This window comes from Strigops habroptila, chromosome 1 (genome assembly GCF_004027225.2).
Source record: "Strigops habroptila isolate Jane chromosome 1, bStrHab1.2.pri, whole genome shotgun sequence".
NCBI lineage: Eukaryota > Metazoa > Chordata > Aves > Psittaciformes > Psittacidae > Strigops > Strigops habroptila.
The window spans coordinates 68,203,756-68,222,110 of NC_044277.2; the positions used below are offsets into that span (position 1 = coordinate 68,203,756).

General features: G+C 39.9%; 1 protein-coding gene across 5 annotated transcripts in view; it reads right to left on the reverse strand.

Moving 5' to 3' along the window:
• Positions 1-18,355, reverse strand: part of FHOD3 (formin homology 2 domain containing 3) — a 373,735-nt gene that overhangs the window by 175,486 nt on the left and 179,894 nt on the right. For all 5 annotated transcript variants that reach the window (XM_030499299.2, XM_030499287.2, XM_030499280.2 and 2 more), the window contains exon 5: positions 14,409-14,514. In XM_030499299.2, coding sequence (XP_030355159.1) covers positions 14,409-14,514 — 106 coding nt within the window. The remainder of the gene's footprint in view (positions 1-14,408; positions 14,515-18,355) is intronic.

Genomic DNA, 18,355 nt, shown 5'->3' on the forward strand with positions numbered 1-18,355 from the left:
GGCTGAAAGAGTGGTAGCTACTACTGGGGATGTGATTAGCAGTAGCAACCATCTGCTGCTCCTCACCATTTCTTTTCGAGCAATAGCAAATAGGGCTTCTCAGGTCAGTTCTCAGCTCTCTCCAACTCAGTCCTGAAGTCTTCTCCATGCATGCTCAAGAAAACATTGTGAATACATAATTTTGCCCACAAAGTTAGAAAAAAACCCCAAACCTCCATATATTTAAAAACAGTAAATATAATAACACAAGATTTGACAGGTGGTCAAACTGAAAGAGTTGGAGTCAAAACTGCCTTGCTTAAGATCAACCCACAGGCTAGTAAAAGTGAGCAGAAAACAAAGTTGTTTCAGTCCAGTCACTGGAGCAAGAATTTCACTCACACTTTGAAAAAGACACTACCATCACTGCAAGATGATGGCCCTCTCCTGCTCCAGGGAGCTGCTTACCTTTGCACTCTCACAGCTGTTTATACATGCTCATGAATAACTGGATCAAGAACTGAAGGAAGTCCAACTGACCTACCAAAAATAGGCAACCAGCCGATTTAACCCAGACCAGCTCCACGTTCCAGACCAATGGAGTGGATGCTGTGGGATGTGGGAACAAACAGCAATAGTGTAGGAGGGCAGGGAGGGACTGGAACAGGAAAGCAATGCTTTCCTTAACTTCTTCCAGCTATAGTAGAGGCAGCAGAAGCATCTTTTCACTGGCAGACATACATAATAGCTCACACTGTTGCAAAGTGATGCCAAAGGAATGCTTAACACCTGTAACAGCGAGAATATTCCTTTGTAAAAGCAAAGATGTCTTTAGAATTTTGGTTTGCTGCATCTTATCTGCTGGCAGTAATGGTGGTGTAAAGATGATGTGAATCAAGGAGAAGAAAAACCCTGAAATTTCATTTTCTTTAACTAAAAGCTCTTTGAGTTTCATTTAACTGGGAAAAGTACGCCAAAAAAAGAAATAATTTCCAAAAATATAGCATGCAATTTTCTTCATTAGCAGCAAGAACATAGATTTAAAATTCTTTCAAGTTATTAGAGTATATAAAAAAGCCCTCAAACACAATGTGGTTCTTGTTGGGAACACAACCATATGGGGAAGAGTAGAAATGTCCACCCAAATCACTGTCTTTAGAGAAACCACAGTCCTATGTATCTCCTATGAAGCATATAGCAAGACATCTACTGGCATTTCATGATGTACAGTAATGTGTTTGTGATTCTCACAGGATAATCCAGCAATCAGCTGTTTTAATCTTATGACTTTTTTTAACTTATAAATAAATTTGAAAGAACGGTGTTGAAAAATGAGTTCTTCAACTAAAACAGCACTGCATTACCATGAATATTTTTAATGAACTTTTCCAAAGATTTCAGGGCGTTCACATAAAAAGCTCTTGTGTTTCAAGGGAATAATAATGGTGCCTTTGAAATCAAAATGCCAGTAAATGTCAATACAACCATGCAGGAAAAAATAACGATTATATTTTCAATATTAGATTAATTTTCAGGATTACTGTGGTTGTGTTTGCTTGAACATTTGCAAGTGACAGCAAATAACTATGAAAGAGACTCCTACATTTTTTATTATTTGAGTTCTGGGCCCAACTTGTGTGTTTCACACGTCAAGAGTTAACTCCTATTTGTGTCAGCATGATAAACAAAAGTGCAGTCAAGCCCATCAGGTCTTAACCTAGTTTGAAATAGAACTTCACGAATTCCCGCTGGTAAGAACCATCCCGGCTTACAAAATTTAAAGACAGAGCTGTGCCCGCTCAGTCATGATGCACATGCACTGTGGCTGTATGCAGCAACAGCAGCAGCTGTTCCAAGGAACATCTGCATTCAGAAGGAACCATCCAGTACCATCCCCTGATAAAAAGCAGTTCCTGTACTCCACAGAAATCTGTTCCTGTTTTAACTACAACCTCAGGTCTGGAGTGATGTCATTAGCTGAGAATCTCCTCCAAGCTTCCCCATCTTTTGACTGCAGAGTAAAACTGAAAACTTTTATACCTCTGATGTGCAGAAATCAGTCTGCAAATGCAAAGAAAGCAGTATGTTTTATTTCTAACAACACAATGTTATTTAAGCTTCTTTCACAACTTCAGAGCATTGGTGTTCGCCACACTCTCCCTCAGTCTTGCAGGTAAAAAAACCTGCTGCTGAGAACATATGCTGAATCAATGCACTCCTGAATATTTGGGCGATGCACTGATACATAGACAAGAAAGTTCAAAAAATAACTTGATTTATAGAATTCAAATGGTAAATTCAATTATTCCAGTAAATGCAAAATAACATGACATGGGAGCAAAGGGAAAACCATCAACCCAGCTATAAATAAGTTTCCCAAGAACTTACCTTCACCCTAATTTATACATATGTTTAATTCAAAGGCCAACATCACCATTGTCATGCCCCTCCAAAAGCTTCGGGAGAAATAACATTTTCATGCGCTGATTACAGTGCTGAAGCTCTGTTCAAGTATGAATCATTCCCTCTGGATCCACCATGCCTTGGTGCATGGCTCTTCACTACGTCATGCACAAAGAACGGAGCAGCCATAACACTCCTCTTATTCCCTGACAGTACAAGTGGGGAATAGGGGAAGAACCCATAAATCAAGGCCAGAACATGTGCTGCCTTATTCACACTGACCACATACCACGAAATTACAAATTCTTGAGAGTAACTCTGAAGTGCTTCTTTGAGCACCTTCAGCATTGGTAGCACTGTACACTTCCCTATCCTTATAGTAGAATAGGAATAAGAAGCTTCAGCCTCTCACATTAACACTATTTTCCTGACCCAAAGACATCACACCTTTTTCTTTTCTTTGTACCCTGTCTTGTCTGAAGTAAGCAGATGATGTCAACTGCTGTTAGTGAAGTATTTTAGGATAGGACCCCACACACAATAAAGCAAACAAAGAAACAAAACAACAAAAAAACCCCACCCCAAAACCCCAACAAAACAACCCCCCAAATCCCAATTTTTTTTTTTAATCACAACCTTTGCAAGTGCATACTTTTAAGAACAGCCATCTATGGGTAACCTCAGCCAAACAGCAACCTGAATACTCTGGCTGTAACCAAGTAATACATTCTGTTACACATCTGGAAGAAGCATTTCAATGTTTCAGCTACAAGTTAGCACACATGAAGTTCTAATACCACTTGGGGACAAGGCTGCTTAAGATCACAGCATCACTCTGGTCAAATGAAGTATCATATAAAAATCGCAGGCCATGACTTCCTGAAACTCATTCGACACAAAAAGGCATTCAAAAGGGTTTTCTCAGCACAAAGTGGCAAACATTTTTGGAGAGGACTCCATGAACACTTGCAGCACTTTCTCGCAGTTTCATGCAGGAACAGTTACCTTTGTCTATCAGACAGCATTTTGAGGGCCTTGAATAGCCTTGGACCAAACACAATTGCATGGGATGACCGAATCTAGAATGCCTGTGAGAAAAAGCTTAGGAGGGTTTATCTATTTCACATGTGATTAATAATAACTGATTTGGCACCAACTGGGCAGCCTTACAGGATCTTCAACAACAACGCTGTCTTATGCAAGCTGTCACTGAGCCACCTCTGTCCATGGTACTTGGACAACCACCACTGGGCTGACATGGGCCACCACGTCAATGACTTTGGCTCTAGGTGGCACATCCAACCACACAGGTGTTACGTCAGGTTTGGAAGGACATGCACTACAGTTCTGTTGGCCAAAAGCTGACTTCGTTGGCATGGATTAGCGAATAGGATTCGTGTTTTCTTTCCCAAAGACCTACTCAGGTCTTAGTTCAACCAAGGCAATAAGGCTAAAACCCCTTGAAAGGACAATTCTGTTATCCCTGAATGCCAGTAACGAATGGCAACTAAGTCCAGCCTTTGAAAACACAGGGCTCTTAGGTGTCATTCAGTTCCAGTGAGATTAAAATTCACAGCATGAGTCTTTTCTGGCTGAGTCCTGTGGGGCAGGCAGAATCCTGTCCTGACCAGCCTGGCAGTTCCAAGCATGCCAGGACAGCTGTATATACTCGCAGGAGATCCAGTTCTTTGTGGTCCAAATGCCCTTCCCAACTTGTTCTTTCAGAATCAGCATGGCTAAAAGGTATGTATTGCACAGGGGCGATTGTTTCTATAAAACACTACAAAGCTGGCTCCTAATCTTATGTTCTTTCATGCATTCAATTTCCTACTTGTCTATAGAGATCTAGAGAAACGTAACATTTACAGTACATAACATCAACATCGAATACAGGAGCTTAGTCTTCCTGAGATGTCTCTAAAATCAAAGAGAAAGTTTTGCTTTGTACTACATGATTCAGGGAACCATTACACCCACAAAGCACATTAAGGTGCCTTGGCTTTTTATAACAAGCATTGACTATGCTTATCAGCTGCAGCAATAAGCATGTCACATCACTAGGCTTCCCAAAAAACTGAAAATGGTAGCCTAGATGTTTACACTCTTCGAGTTCAGGAGAAGGTTGACAGGGGGTTTCATTCTTCTTCCTCATCTCATTCCATCCTCCCTCCCCCCCTCCCTTCCAAATGCAGTGAAAACCACTGAAGGACAAATAATTTTAATTAAACAATAAAACAGCTTATTCAACCTTTTCAAGGAGAGAGAGACTAGATTCATTGTTTGAGGGAAATGACTATGGATATTCATACTGAAACATTCACCTAGGCAGGTGATAACATATAGAAGGAGGAAGGTTAAGTAGGAGGAGACAGGATACTGCCCATTATTAGCAGAAGTCTTTAAGATCTCACCTGTCATTTAAATAAACCCACTTAGAACACACTACAGATATACTAAATCCTGAGTAGCACTTAAGTGACTCAAGTCCATCTGTAACAGCAAAGGCCTCTGATGGCACTCCTCCAGCAAACAGTAGTATTTTTAAAGAGTCTCCATTTCAGGGAACTGTGAAATGTCAAAAGAAAAAATACTAAACTGAAATAGAAAGTGTGTCCATCCCAACCTTTCATTAAAGGCAACCCTTAGGATCAGCCCTTAAACAGTAATCTCTCCTGCGGGATGTTAATGCTTCTTGGCTTCCCAGCAGAAGGGAGATCTTTCTTTATGGAGATGCTTCAGTAGCTGACATACCATTTTCCTTCCTTTAATGTGTCCTTTCGGGCCTGATACAGCACGAAGCCACTCAAGTACAAACCTTAAACTCCTCTCTGTATTGTCTTTCATCCAGAGATTTTTAGATTACTGAGCAAGTTCAGCCCTAATACACTGCACTATTCCTATAGGTTACTAATTGCTTTCTGGTAACACCAGCCTGTAGGACTGAAACATTCCAGCCTTAGTCTTAAGTCATAGGTCTGTGGTCTTCCCTGCCCCATACATCTGAACACCCCCTCCTTTTATTTTTAATCACTTTCATCATCACCAGAAGAGTAGGCGGGAGAACCAAAGTACTTACAAGGTTGGAAGAGGGGAGAAACATTTGATTTTTCTTTCTGTCAACAAATTAAAAGAGGCAAATGAAAAAAATGATTTAATTTAAAAAAATATATTTAATTTGCACGATCCTACATCGGTAAAATCTCTTCACTAAAATCTCTGGTAAGAAACTTCAAATGAAGTGATGAATTATTGAAAACCCCATCCTAAACAACAGAGGCACTGTATTTTTAGCAGCTAGCGCAAGCCGGTGCTCCCATCTTGCAAGGGATCTAGAGCTGCGCACAGCTTCACAGCACAGGCTTTAGCATCAGGAATTTAAATGGAAAAAGCTGGAAATGCCTCACACACTGAAAATGGGGAAAAATTCCTTCTTGCCCAGAAACATGGTGAGAAAGAAATCATGTTAGAGTTAATAAATTCACAGTTTAACAGTCCCCACTTTTTGTAAAAAATGGGATAAACCTGTGCTTCCCCCCACAAGCAGGCAGGGACTCCCAACCACATCTCTTCTCCCTCTGGCTTACAGAGGGAAGACACAATAACCCTTCTGCTTTTCCATGGCACCTCTGCTCAACCCCTGTCCGTGCATCTACTGACAACCTTCACGTTCACATGGGGAGTAGGACGATGCCAGCCCACATTCTCCTCTCTTCACTCCAATGCCACCGTCAGTGGGACCAGTCCTGCACATGGGAAGTGATGGAGGAAGCGAGGAGGAGGGCAGTAAGTCGCACTGCCAGCCGGTAAACTGGTCCTTCTACTTCATTATAAAGCAGCAGAAAGGAGTTCCACCTTTTGTCATTCAACCTGTGTACGCACGCAGCGATTAGCTACTTCCTTCCCAAGGGGCACGTGCTACTCCTGTGATCCTGAGGGTTATGCAGAGGAACAGACAAGCAGAAACACTTCACAGCAGCAAACAGAAACTTTAATATTCCCGCATACTCACTAAGATTATCCCTCCCTGTCATCAGCCTACGAATATCATTGTTCTTAGACACATATGTATGAACAGAGCATTTATGATAGGTATAACAATGGATACTGTACTAATACATACAAGTCTTATGGCTTAGCTTTTAAATTACTGAATCGTCTATGTTGTTTTAAGATTCTGCTGCAGTAGCAATCAGAGGCTTAAAGTAAGTCACTGCCTCATGATAATGAAGTATTTTAAGAGTCTACAGTCCACTGCTCCCGTTTTCTATTGCACCTATAAGAACATGATTGACAGAAATGCATATGCATGCACATTTGTAAGAAATACAGACAGGGCTAAGATGTAACTTAAAATAATTCATACATATCTGGGTATGGAAATTAACCCTGAGGACATTTGAAGAATCCAATTTTTGACACGTCCTTATGTCACACAATAATCACCTTCATGAAGTAACTGTCAGCACTTTAAAATTATCCTACACATTTGCCCCTACCTCCCCCTCTCCTCTTTTAAAGTCCTTAATTTTCCCTGCTTCTGTATCAGGATAAAGCACTCCGTGTAGCACCATAGCAATCACCATCACAAACAGCTGTGGAAGCAACTGTTCTTGAAATGGGAATAATCAAGCTATTTCCCAATCATATTTTACAATGTTTTATGTGCATATATTCAAAACAAGTAATTAATAATAAAATCACCAGCAGCCGCATAGTTCGTGCAAGCGTTCGTGTCTGTGCCGGCTTATGACTATCTTTATTTTATGCACATTTTCTCCTCTAATGAATCAGGTTTTGGATGCTTTCAGGCTACAAGATTACTACAAAAAGGCAGAAAAACTCTGTAAAATGCTTCTACCAGTTGGAATCGGTACACTGTTTTCAAGGCTACTTCATGAAGTTTGAGTAGTTAAATCATACGACATCCACAATGGCTTTAAAGGCCCCTGGGACTACTTCCCAAGTACTTTTTCTTTGCTTAGTAGTTAAGGATGTGCATTTTTCATGGTTCAGTTCCTCATTTTACGCAGGGTCTGCACAGCCTGAGGTGTTACATTTCATGGGAATTTCATGAAGCATAAAAAAACCTGAAGATTCATTTTCATGAAGACAGAAAGCAACCCAAAGCCTCCCAGCCTCTGTCAGCTTTAAAAACAAGGGAAATCCATAATTTTATGGTGGTGTTATTGCTGAATTCCATGTAGACCATGGGAACCCTATATCCTCCTCACGAGCAGTCCCAACATGAAAGGCCATTTCATATAATGCACAGAGCAAGGAAAAGCTCAATTTATTTGTAGATGTGTAAATTACTATAGGGTGGTTAAACTTTTGAACTCAAACTTGCTTCAGTGCCAATTCCCATCCCAGACTGGGAGGACTTGTACTGTACGCTGTGTGTGAGGACCATCTGGCTCTGCTTCCAGATGGATCAGATTCACATCCAGGGAAAAGGGAGGGAGAAGGAGGAGGAGAAGGACGGAGGAAGGAGAGGGCAGTGCTTGCTCCACAAATTGAGGGAATGCTTAAGGTTATGTCTGGTGTAATTCATACACAGATTGAGTCTAATAAATACAATTTTTTAAATATGCAGATGAAAAATGGAGAAAGGACAGAGAGGATAAAAGCATAGAGAGGAAAAGAAACAGGATATTTTCCATTATTTTAAACTGCATGGCTTCCCAGGTCAAGCTTTCCCAACTACCCTTGTACAAGTAAACAAATGTATTTAGTCTTAAAGAGATATTTGCAGAAGTGAAAGAGGATTCAGCTACTGAGCCAAGGAGGCTTAGTGCTGATATTATTAATCATACTATAATATGCTCCCTTTTTTGGTACAGTGAAGGGCATTGTAATCTCATTATTTCTAATCTAAAGAGTTCATGAATCAGGATGATAAATCCATTCGTATTTTACCATTCCATCACTTTTCAAGACACAAAAAGAGGCACATCTTGAGGTTTCTGCAGAGGTACTGAGCTATCAGGTATATTTTCTAGGACTTTTGACTATTTTTAATACAAACTACAACAAACGGCACCTACAAAGCTCACTGATGGAAAGCTGGCAGCGTAGCCCATTTCACAAAGGGACATGGCATAGCTGTATCGCAGCAACGCTGTACCTAAGCTCAGCAGTGCTGCTCACGAACAGGTCTCATTAGCACAGGTACACTAATTTGCTACCGATTTGCAAACGCAGCTGTAGTTTGTTTGGTTTGGTGGCGTTTGCGTTGGGATTTTTTTGGTAGTGGTGGTGGGGAACCTAGGTTGTATCTCCATGTGGAGCTGCCCCATACTATGTTGGTATAACAGCTTCCAGGTAGAGTTGTCTTCTGTTAGTATGGTTTCATGAGAAATGCAACAGTTTCATGGCACTGCACTCTGATGCTCAGTATAAAATAAATGATATGGATGTTCAAATCCCCACAGGATGGGTGGGGTTGAGGGAACTGGGTTTGTTTAGTCTGGAGAAGAGAAGGCTTGGGGGGGACCTTATTGCTCTCTATGACTACCTGAAAGGAGGCTGTACTGAGGTGAGGGTCAGTCTTCTGTTCTGAGGCTGGTCTTCCCCGACGGTTTGATTTTTGGCACATAGGGACCACCTGCTTCTGCAACTTAAGGATGTCATTCTTGAATAGCGTCCAGCCTTCCTGGATCCCTTTGTCCTTCAAGTAATGTTTCCCAAGGAATTCTGCCAACCAGCGTCCTAAACAGGCCTAAGTCAGCCCTCCTGAACTCTAAGGTGGAGGTTTTGCTGACCTTCTTCCTGACTTCTCCAGGGACTGAAAATTCGATCATTTTGTGATTGCTTTGCCCAAGATGGCCTCCAACCATCACATCACCCACCAGTCCTTCTGTGTTTGAGAACAGCAAATCCAGCCAGGCATCTCCCCCAGCTGGCTCATTAACCAAACTAAGTTGGCTCACTAACTAAACTAACTTATCTTCCACACCCTCCAAGAATCTCCTGGATTGTCTCTTCTCTGCTGTGTTGTACTTCCAGCAGACATCTGGTAGGTTGAAGTCCCCCATGAGAACAAGGGCAAGCGATCATGAAACTTCTCCCAGTTGTTTGAAGAACACTTCAGCTGCAGCTTCATCCTGGCTAGGTGGTCTATAACAGACTCCTACCAGGATATCTGCTTGGTTGGCCTTCCCCCTGATCTTCACCCACAAACATTCAGCCTTCTCACAACACTGAGTTCAAGGCAATTGATGCACTCCCTGACATACTGCAACCCCTACTTACATTTACTGCAGAAGAGCGTGCTTCCCCAAGCTAAAGGCTCTGTAATACCTAACCTTTAACACAAAAGGCCAAAGCCACATAATCTATCAGGGTGAGGAAGGAAAGTTCAAGAGCACTGGAAGCATTTGTGTCCTTGTAGTAACGAGGGGTCTTTTTGATAAAAACAGCCAGCAGATTCCTGGAAATGGATCATCCCCCCATTACAGAGACAGCACACTTGTAAACCCCAAGCATTCCTAGTAACAGTTGGCTCGATGCAGAAATGCCACTGGCTCGCTGATAACTTCATGTCTGGTTTTCAGAACAAAAGGGTTATCAGCAGCAGCTTCCACTGCCTGCTTGCAAAACCTCACCCTCACCTTTGACTTCCTCTAGCTCCTTGACATCTTTGGGCACACAGTGTCCTGGTGACAGACAGTAACCAGATGGTCTATTACCATCCTGCACTGGGTCACTTCAGGAATTTAATCTGATTTCCCAGAATATGCAGCACAGCCCTTCGTTCTAAAGTTGGTGTGCAGGTGGGATCACATGCCTTTGGCTTTATAAATAGGCCTAACCACTGGTGGCTTTGGTACATGTCTGTGATTGAGCTCTTCGCCTGTTGCTTTAGAAAACCTGACCCCTGCCTGGGCATTCATCGGTGATTCTGACTGACTGATGGCTCCTGTGCACACTTGACCATCCTGTCAAATACCTTGGCATCTCCCAATTCCACAGAAAAACTGCTTTCCTTTTTGCAACCAGTAGCTTTTACAGCAATTTATTTCCACATTTTGTTGTTGTCAGCCAAATCACAATGATTAATTAAAAAAGCTGGTTTTCTTTCTCATATTCCCAACAGCACTGGCTAAATTAACAGAAAACAGGAAAACTACTATAATTCTACCAATTATTTAATTATTCAATGCTCAGCCATGGCATTTCATGTACTGCTTTCTCATTCTCTGCAAGGAACAGAAGATCTCAAAATTATAGCCAAAGCATCTTCAAAATAATAGTAAGATTTATATTAATCCTCATCAGTTGTAGACATTTTCATCTGCCTTTCACCCATTTCCATTTATTTTTGAATATTTAAGCAACATCCACAAGACTGCAATATTGCAACTGGGACAGGAACTTTGAACTTCAGTGCTATGAGTGAAGTTCACCAAAAGGGAAAAAAAAGGAAAGGGGGGAAGGAAAGAAAGCATGATCCTGTGAGGGGAAAAAATCCCTCAAAATACAGTTTCTTTAGTCCATAATAACTAAAAGGAGTATAGAAGAATAAATTTAGGCTGAAGAACTAATAAGTAAGGAGGAACAAAAACTGTTTTCTAAGCTAATCTTTCAACAGAGTAACTCTCAAGAGAAGCCCTGGCTACTGTTGGTTTAAGGCCTATAGGCTATACACTGACAAAAGGGAATACTTTGGGAAAGGTACTGTCAAACAGCCCTAGTTCAGGGAACACGAACAGAAACATACAGTCACTCCTTAGCACTCAACAAGAAACTGTCTGGATTTCTCAGTATTGCATGCAAAAGCCACACTTATCTTCTCTTCAGTTACCCATTAAAGTAACTAAAATTTTCATGACTCATATTTAGTCATGTTTTTGGCAGCTGGGTCTGCCTTGAACCAAGTCAAAACCACTAAGCAGAAATTCACAACCAGGAAACGTTAAGAGTGAAACAACGCAGACCTGTGGAAGAAGAAAAGCACTGTACTCAAGAAACAACTTGTACCTTGGAACTCTTTGAGCCACCTACAACCCTTACATATACATATATTCCCAACCTATTTTCCCTCCTAGGTCCAAAGCTATTTCTTAAAGAATGCAGGCAAAAAAGTTCACAGGAAACACTCAGAAATTGCTCAGTCAGGATGATGGGCAGCCCCGTACGGGTGAGGCATGGAGGCAGAGGAGGTAATGCTGCCATTTACTGTCGCAAACCCTGCAAACTGGGTTAGGATCATAGGAGGAAAACAGTGAATTACACCAAAGGTGCTGGAGAAATGCAGCCAGAACATAGAACTAAGGAGAAATCCCATCCCTTTCTGATTCAGGTGAAATGCAGTGAAAATAAGGAGGATATATTCCACTCCAAAAGGATCCGTCAAAGAAGGACACGACAGCAGCAAGGCACAAAAAGTCTAGACAAAGACATTTTTTGTTTGGGTTTTTTTTTTTTTTTAAATCTCCGTAACTTAACACTGAGTTTAAAGCTTATGGGACTAACTCAGTCCTAACTATGATGTATCTTGAGTAAAATTTATTTTCACCTATTCACCAGTACTCCAGGTTTAGTAAAATGCAGCACTGCAATAATACACACGACACTCACAAAAAAAATCCAACCAATCGCTATGGCTTTCCAAAAATAATATACCAGAAACACTCTTACATGACGTATTTAATGTTTCTTTTCAGCACCCTCCTCAATGTATTTGGATAAGATTATCTGGCTACACTGTACTTCCAAATCTATCTTTATCTCATTGCACATGTAGACCTATTCAGAAAGTACACACTAGGTCCTGGAACTGCAAACCAGCTGACATAATCTTGGAGCTGTAACAAGCTTTGAACTTCCTGAAAGACAATCAAGACCAAGTTTCTGAAATAAAACCCACATCACACAGAAAAATCATGTTATTGTAAGAGATGCTAGGATACACTACCCAAAGAGAAACTTCAGCTTCATGCACAAGCAAAATAGGGGTTATAAAAAAGACCTGATTTCAGAAGGTACCAATACCTAAAAGTATCTCTTTAAAATAAGGTTTTTAGCTTTATGGCATACTTCTTCATGGTTATTTTTTGTTGTTTTATTTGTTTTATATTTATTTTCAACAAGCTGTCATCACTTGTTAATAACAATGCAACAAGATGAGTTTGCAGTTTCTTTAGTATAATGCTGTGGATATTGGCACTAAGGCTCTGTTTTACCATTCATTGTGAATCCAGTGGAAAAATCTCTAATTTCAGACCATGGACACCAAAGTCTTGAGAGCCGAGAAACACAAGATACAGACCACTGTCATCTCCCTGAATTCTGGATGCATTCGGGTACATCCTAGTCATGTAGATAACATTTCATTCCTGGGTTTTTTTGTTTGTTTGTTTGGTCTTTGTTTTTTAATAAAAAAGAAGAAAAAAACTTTAAAAAAAAGGCAGTCAATGTTAAAGGGAGTTTTAATTCTTCTCAATCCATACTTGGGTGATGTCATCAAGATCTCAGTAAGAAAGTACATGCAATACTGTGGTGATATCACTCAGATGTGACTGATTTCTCTGGTATCAGCAGATCATTCAGTCACCTCTGAGGCTGAGTGCCCTTATCTGTCACTGGAGCACAAGACATGCAGGGCTATCCAGGTTATGAGGCCACTTACACTGTACACTGCTCAGGTAGTGTAAATCCCTATCAGTCTTCCTTGTTTTGAATTTTTGATATTTGGCTGCAAAACCCAGCTGACGAGCAAAGACATCATCCAGCCACAGTAGGTCAATACCAAGCTGACAAAGGAGTAAACCACTAGACTGAAGGTCAGGCTGTCCTATACAGCACCTTTATTTTGCTTCCAGTCTGAATTTTCTGAGAGCATCCATGGCCAGTTTTCTCCCAGACACTTTTTCTTTCAGCTCTAAAGAAAGTCTCTTTTCTTTCACATGTTCCTGTGCCCTTGTCTAGTTTCACTGTGGTTAATATTCTTTTACTTTTTAGTACATACAAGCTACTATTCAAGTACATTTATATTACTGCATAATTACTGACCTAGAACATAATTTCTGCGGTACTGTCTTGGTTTCTTTTATACCCCCAAACCCTGGTATTTGTGCAGTCTAATCTTGAAGTTCTTCACATGAAGCCATACTTACTATTTGCATCCTTGCTTTCTGCAACTCTAGCATTTCTGGTTCTTACAAAAACCTTCTCCTTATTTTTGTATTTGTCTTACTCCTCAATTTGCAGTTTGAGTTTTGGCAGCTAAATACATCGAAGTGACATTTTTAAAGGCAGCTATTCTCGTCAGTCTAAGAAAATTCAAATGAGCAATCTACCACAACTATGCATCCATTAGCACTCTCTATTTACTACGAGATCATCCAGCAGCAAAGATCCCTTGGTGTGACTGTTCTCCCCTCGCTCATAACCCCTTGAATACCGAAGGAACTCTCCAGTTTGCAGCTTGGGTTTCCTGGCTAGATGAAAACTGCACACATTCATTTGTGCTATGTTACAGTAAATCAGCATTCTAATCCTGTAACACACCTTTTCAGCATCACTCTCCAAACCCTACCTTTGCCAAGTTATCTTTTAAATGCAGAGAACAAAATGTAAACCTCTGATTATCTGTTTAACTCAAAAACATGAGATAGCTACAAATTGTTTCCAGCCAACTGACCTTAAGATATGACCATCTCACTGTTTATACCACAGCTACTAATCACACTCCAGGAAGTTATTTCACTTTGTGCCCTTCGACATTTACAATTATCTGGTGAAAGTTTTAGAACACCTTTTCCTTCTTAGAATTACGGATTTTCAATACAATCCACACGAAAAGCTGGACAACAGAGAGTCTATCAATATGTACCCGAATTTTCCAATTCATCCTGCTCAAAGGTAAGCCTTGATCCCTCCTTCCCCCCCCAGTTTTCCTGCATAACATGCAAGAATCAGGACCAAACTGAGAAAGATATTCCAAGACACTTAACACAGATGTTGCAGCAGACCTGTGAGTGCTTCATAGCAATAAAAACAACTTCTGGGTGCATTTCCTTTACCTCTCAGGATGTAGTTCTGATAATTCTGGTCAGCTTCTGCTCCCACTTTGATTAAGCAAGTCAGACCTTCAGCGACAACAAACTCATGAACCAAGTCCTTGTCATCCTGTAAAGGAGAAAGGAAAAACCACGTTAGAATTTTGAAAGATAAAGACCCAGGATATATCATAATGTAAAATGAAATGCATGTCTGCAGCACTGACTTTATGTTTCAGTTGATGTAAGCAAGTTGATATGAAGGTCTATTTATATAAAAGACCAAAAGCAGAATTTTGAATTTTAAAATCAGAATACGTCAATGCAAAGCAAGAAAAAACAAGCTTTTACCTTTAAGTCAACTACACAAGATTAAAAACAGTAAAACATGACTTCTGACTTTTTCATTAAAGACTTGCAGACATTCTCATCGATACTATAAATCTCATAATATCATATAAATAGATATCCCTAAAGTATTGGGATCAACAAGAGAAGGCCATCTCTATGCCTCATCATAATTCCAGTTTCAGTATTTTAAGTGCAATAGAGCAAAACTTTAAAACTGGTGTTTATTGCAATGTAATATTATATTAATTATCTTAACATAAAATTAATTTATTATATTTAGAATGCAAAAACACAGTGTTGAATTTCAGAACATTTAGTAGATAATATTCCCACACTGTGACGGAGGACATGGCAAATATAAGAGAAGATGACACAGCAAATATACAAGAAAATACTCCTCAGCATTTCATGGGAGTTTATACTGGTTAAACTGACTTTTTTTTAACTATCAGTCCTTCGCTCAGTGCAGCAGAATGGCACCATAATCACAAGTATATGTGATAGCTGGGAGAGGGAGGCTTTGCTGGGCACTACATGCGTAATATTATGCCAAGGGACTACAGAGCACCATATGTAAAGCTTACTTTCTCCTCTTACAGAAGGCGCATGTAGCCAAAGAGCAGGCTACTAAAAACTTGATTCAGTAGCACTTCATGAATTAGCCATACAAACTAGCACAAAACCAAGTTAAAATATTAATGGAAAAGAACTAGTTTGTAGACAGTCATAGTTGCTGAGTTCCTTCCTTCAAGTATTTTTAATATATCCTTTCATACACAACAGTGTATTAGATCTAAATTTCAGCTTTCCAATAACACAGCCCAGAGAAGCCAAGATCCAGACACATAGTTTTGTTGAGAATGATTTCTGAATTCATTGCAAACACTTAGAAAACTGCCAAGGGAAATAAAAATAATCAAGCCCCTTTCAGTGTGACAATTCACGTACCACAGATTTCTTTCAGCCTGACAGTTTATTTCTACTGAATTTCCTTCTTTCACCAGAGCTATGTTACATAATTCTTAAAGGCTAACCAAATGGGATATTTACAACTGTAAGATGATCTAGCAATTTGTGAGAAATTTAGAAATTATGAGGAAGAAAAAAAAAAAAAAATCTGTTTAATGTTTCAGAAGGTCAAATTTGTTAAAACCATTTCAAAGTACATTATACAGTCATGTATAGATATGGAAATTTATCACATTATGAAGGTGATTTTTCTTTTAAGAACTATATAGAGGAAACATACAATCATTCCCCACATATTTGCAGAAGTGTATTATAAAACCCCAAATACGTAAGATAAAATCCATCACTCTGCACACTTGAGCTAAAAATTTTACTTACTTGTTAGCCTAAATATTTTATCTTTTGAGGGTGTTATTGTTTGTGTAGACAGATAAAAACCTTGATAATATTTCCTGAAGAGCTAAGAACTTTACAAACTCCCAAATTACACCAGGGCATTACAGATACAAGCACACGTTTTTATGAAGACGACCAATTTTATCTATCCATTTTCCATACTCAAAATGGGATTGTTATTAGAGCAGAGGAATATTCCACCTGTTAATATAGATGGCACTAATAACATCCTTATTTCCTCTATTTCACGTAACTGTTTTAAAGGTGCATGCAGATCGCCCCTCCACTGCAGCCCACCAGGAAATTCCCTTTGCCATTCCAGAAGAGAACTGAAGAATTAAAATGGCTGTTTACACTGAGCAGCTAAGGACATCTTTACAACAAGGGACCTTTAGCTGGCACTGAGGCTGCTGTATGTTTGGCCAAGCCACCAACCTAAAGAGCATGTCCCCATGAGTGGGTCTGGGGCCTAGGAAGGGGCATGGTCAGCCAGGGGACATGAGTCTCTGCCTATCCATCCCGAGCAGTGGTTTCTGGCAAAGCCCTTCCCAAATGCCACCAGTCAGAGGAGTGAACTCTTAAATCTTGAGATAAAAGCAATTTATCTCAAGTTAATTTGTACAGCAAGTGATGCCAAAATTCACATGCTGAACTTCCACGACATTTTACAACAACTGGAGTCCATGAAAAATAAGAAAAGGACCTAAGATAAAATGCTTTCTGATGATCAAAGCCGTATTTCAAGTTCATTCCCCCCAAACTTGGAGTACTTGATTTATAATCAAGCAACTACAAACACATACATAAATAAATATGCATGCATGCAATACACAGATCCAAATCACACTGGATAGTAAGCAACATTAAAGCTCATTTTCTATGATGGAGAGCCACCTCCAGCAGAGCAGAGAGGCAGAACCATACCCAAGGACCCCAGAGGAGTCCTCCCTGGTGCACCAGGCAACTGTTCCTTCCCACACATCCTTTTGTGTACGGCAGTTTTTAACTCAAAGAAACTTGAGTAATCTCTTGTTCTTCAAGAATTTTGAATCTTGTTTCCCCTAAAACTCAAGAGAGAGGAACATATCCCTGGAATTTGTCAGCTAGGCTTAAGGTAAAGTATGTTCAGGGTTCAGGTAAACTAAACTACATGCCATAGTAATTCACAAGGACATTGTATGCCTAGAAAGTAAATTACTCTGTATGTCAAGGTAAATGGTTAAAAACTCCCTGCTACTGAAGAACAAAGGTGCCAGATTTCCCCTACGCAGAGTGGGCAGTGGTGGGAGCAAGAACAAGGGACAGAAAGGACAGGAGTAGGCAGAATTTAGAAAAACTAATAGAAATTGGTAGCACAATGAAGAATCAAGAAAGCTGTGAGGAAAACATCCTCCAAGAGTTTTTCTGCAAATCTGATGACAAATAGATGTATCTTCTATTGGACAACACTGCTGTCTAATTTAAGAGAAACTAGATCTACAACAAGATAAACTATTGAATGAAATAACCACAATGCTTTTTTTCAGATGGCAATGGTGTCCTAACTCAGAGCACACTTGCTTTTCTTTAAATACCTTTTATTGACACTTCAGTAGACACTTTGATTTTGCATCAGGCGTGTTTGCATCATCCTTGAGTTGAAAAAAAAAAGAAAAAAAGAAAAATCTATCCTGAATTGACTCACAGTGAAATCAGCAAGACTGGAAATAACAGGAAAAAGGAGGAATAACTGTGGTCAGTGGATTCAGACCTTTGTTAACAGACCTAATGTGCGTGTTTGGGAAAAATAGAAGACTTTCGGATGTTATATAAAGCCTGTCCCTGTGCTAGTGAAGTTAACAGTAGCTCAATTTGAGAGACCCTCAGGTCGAACCCAAAACCGAAATAAAACTTTTAACAGCAGGTAGCTGTTGACATTCAATGAAAGATAAAAACTGAAATACCCATTGTAGCTTTAAGATGTTCCCCATGATCTTGAATAGTGAATGTGTATTAGAGTACTACCTGGGGAAAAGTTAGCATTTCATTCTCAAAATACCTCATGCTAAAGATCTGGTTTATGTTGGTGACTTTCCATTTATTTATTTATTTAAATTTTTAACAAGGACCATCCCAAAGCAAGTTGTGAGATCTACCTTCTGGAACCTTTTCAAAGCAGCTGAAGGAGCAAACCACTAGAGCATAGAGTCACCCTTGACTGGAAGGAGATATATTGCAGGGGAACAGCAGAGGAAATGAAGGGCATGAGGGACTCT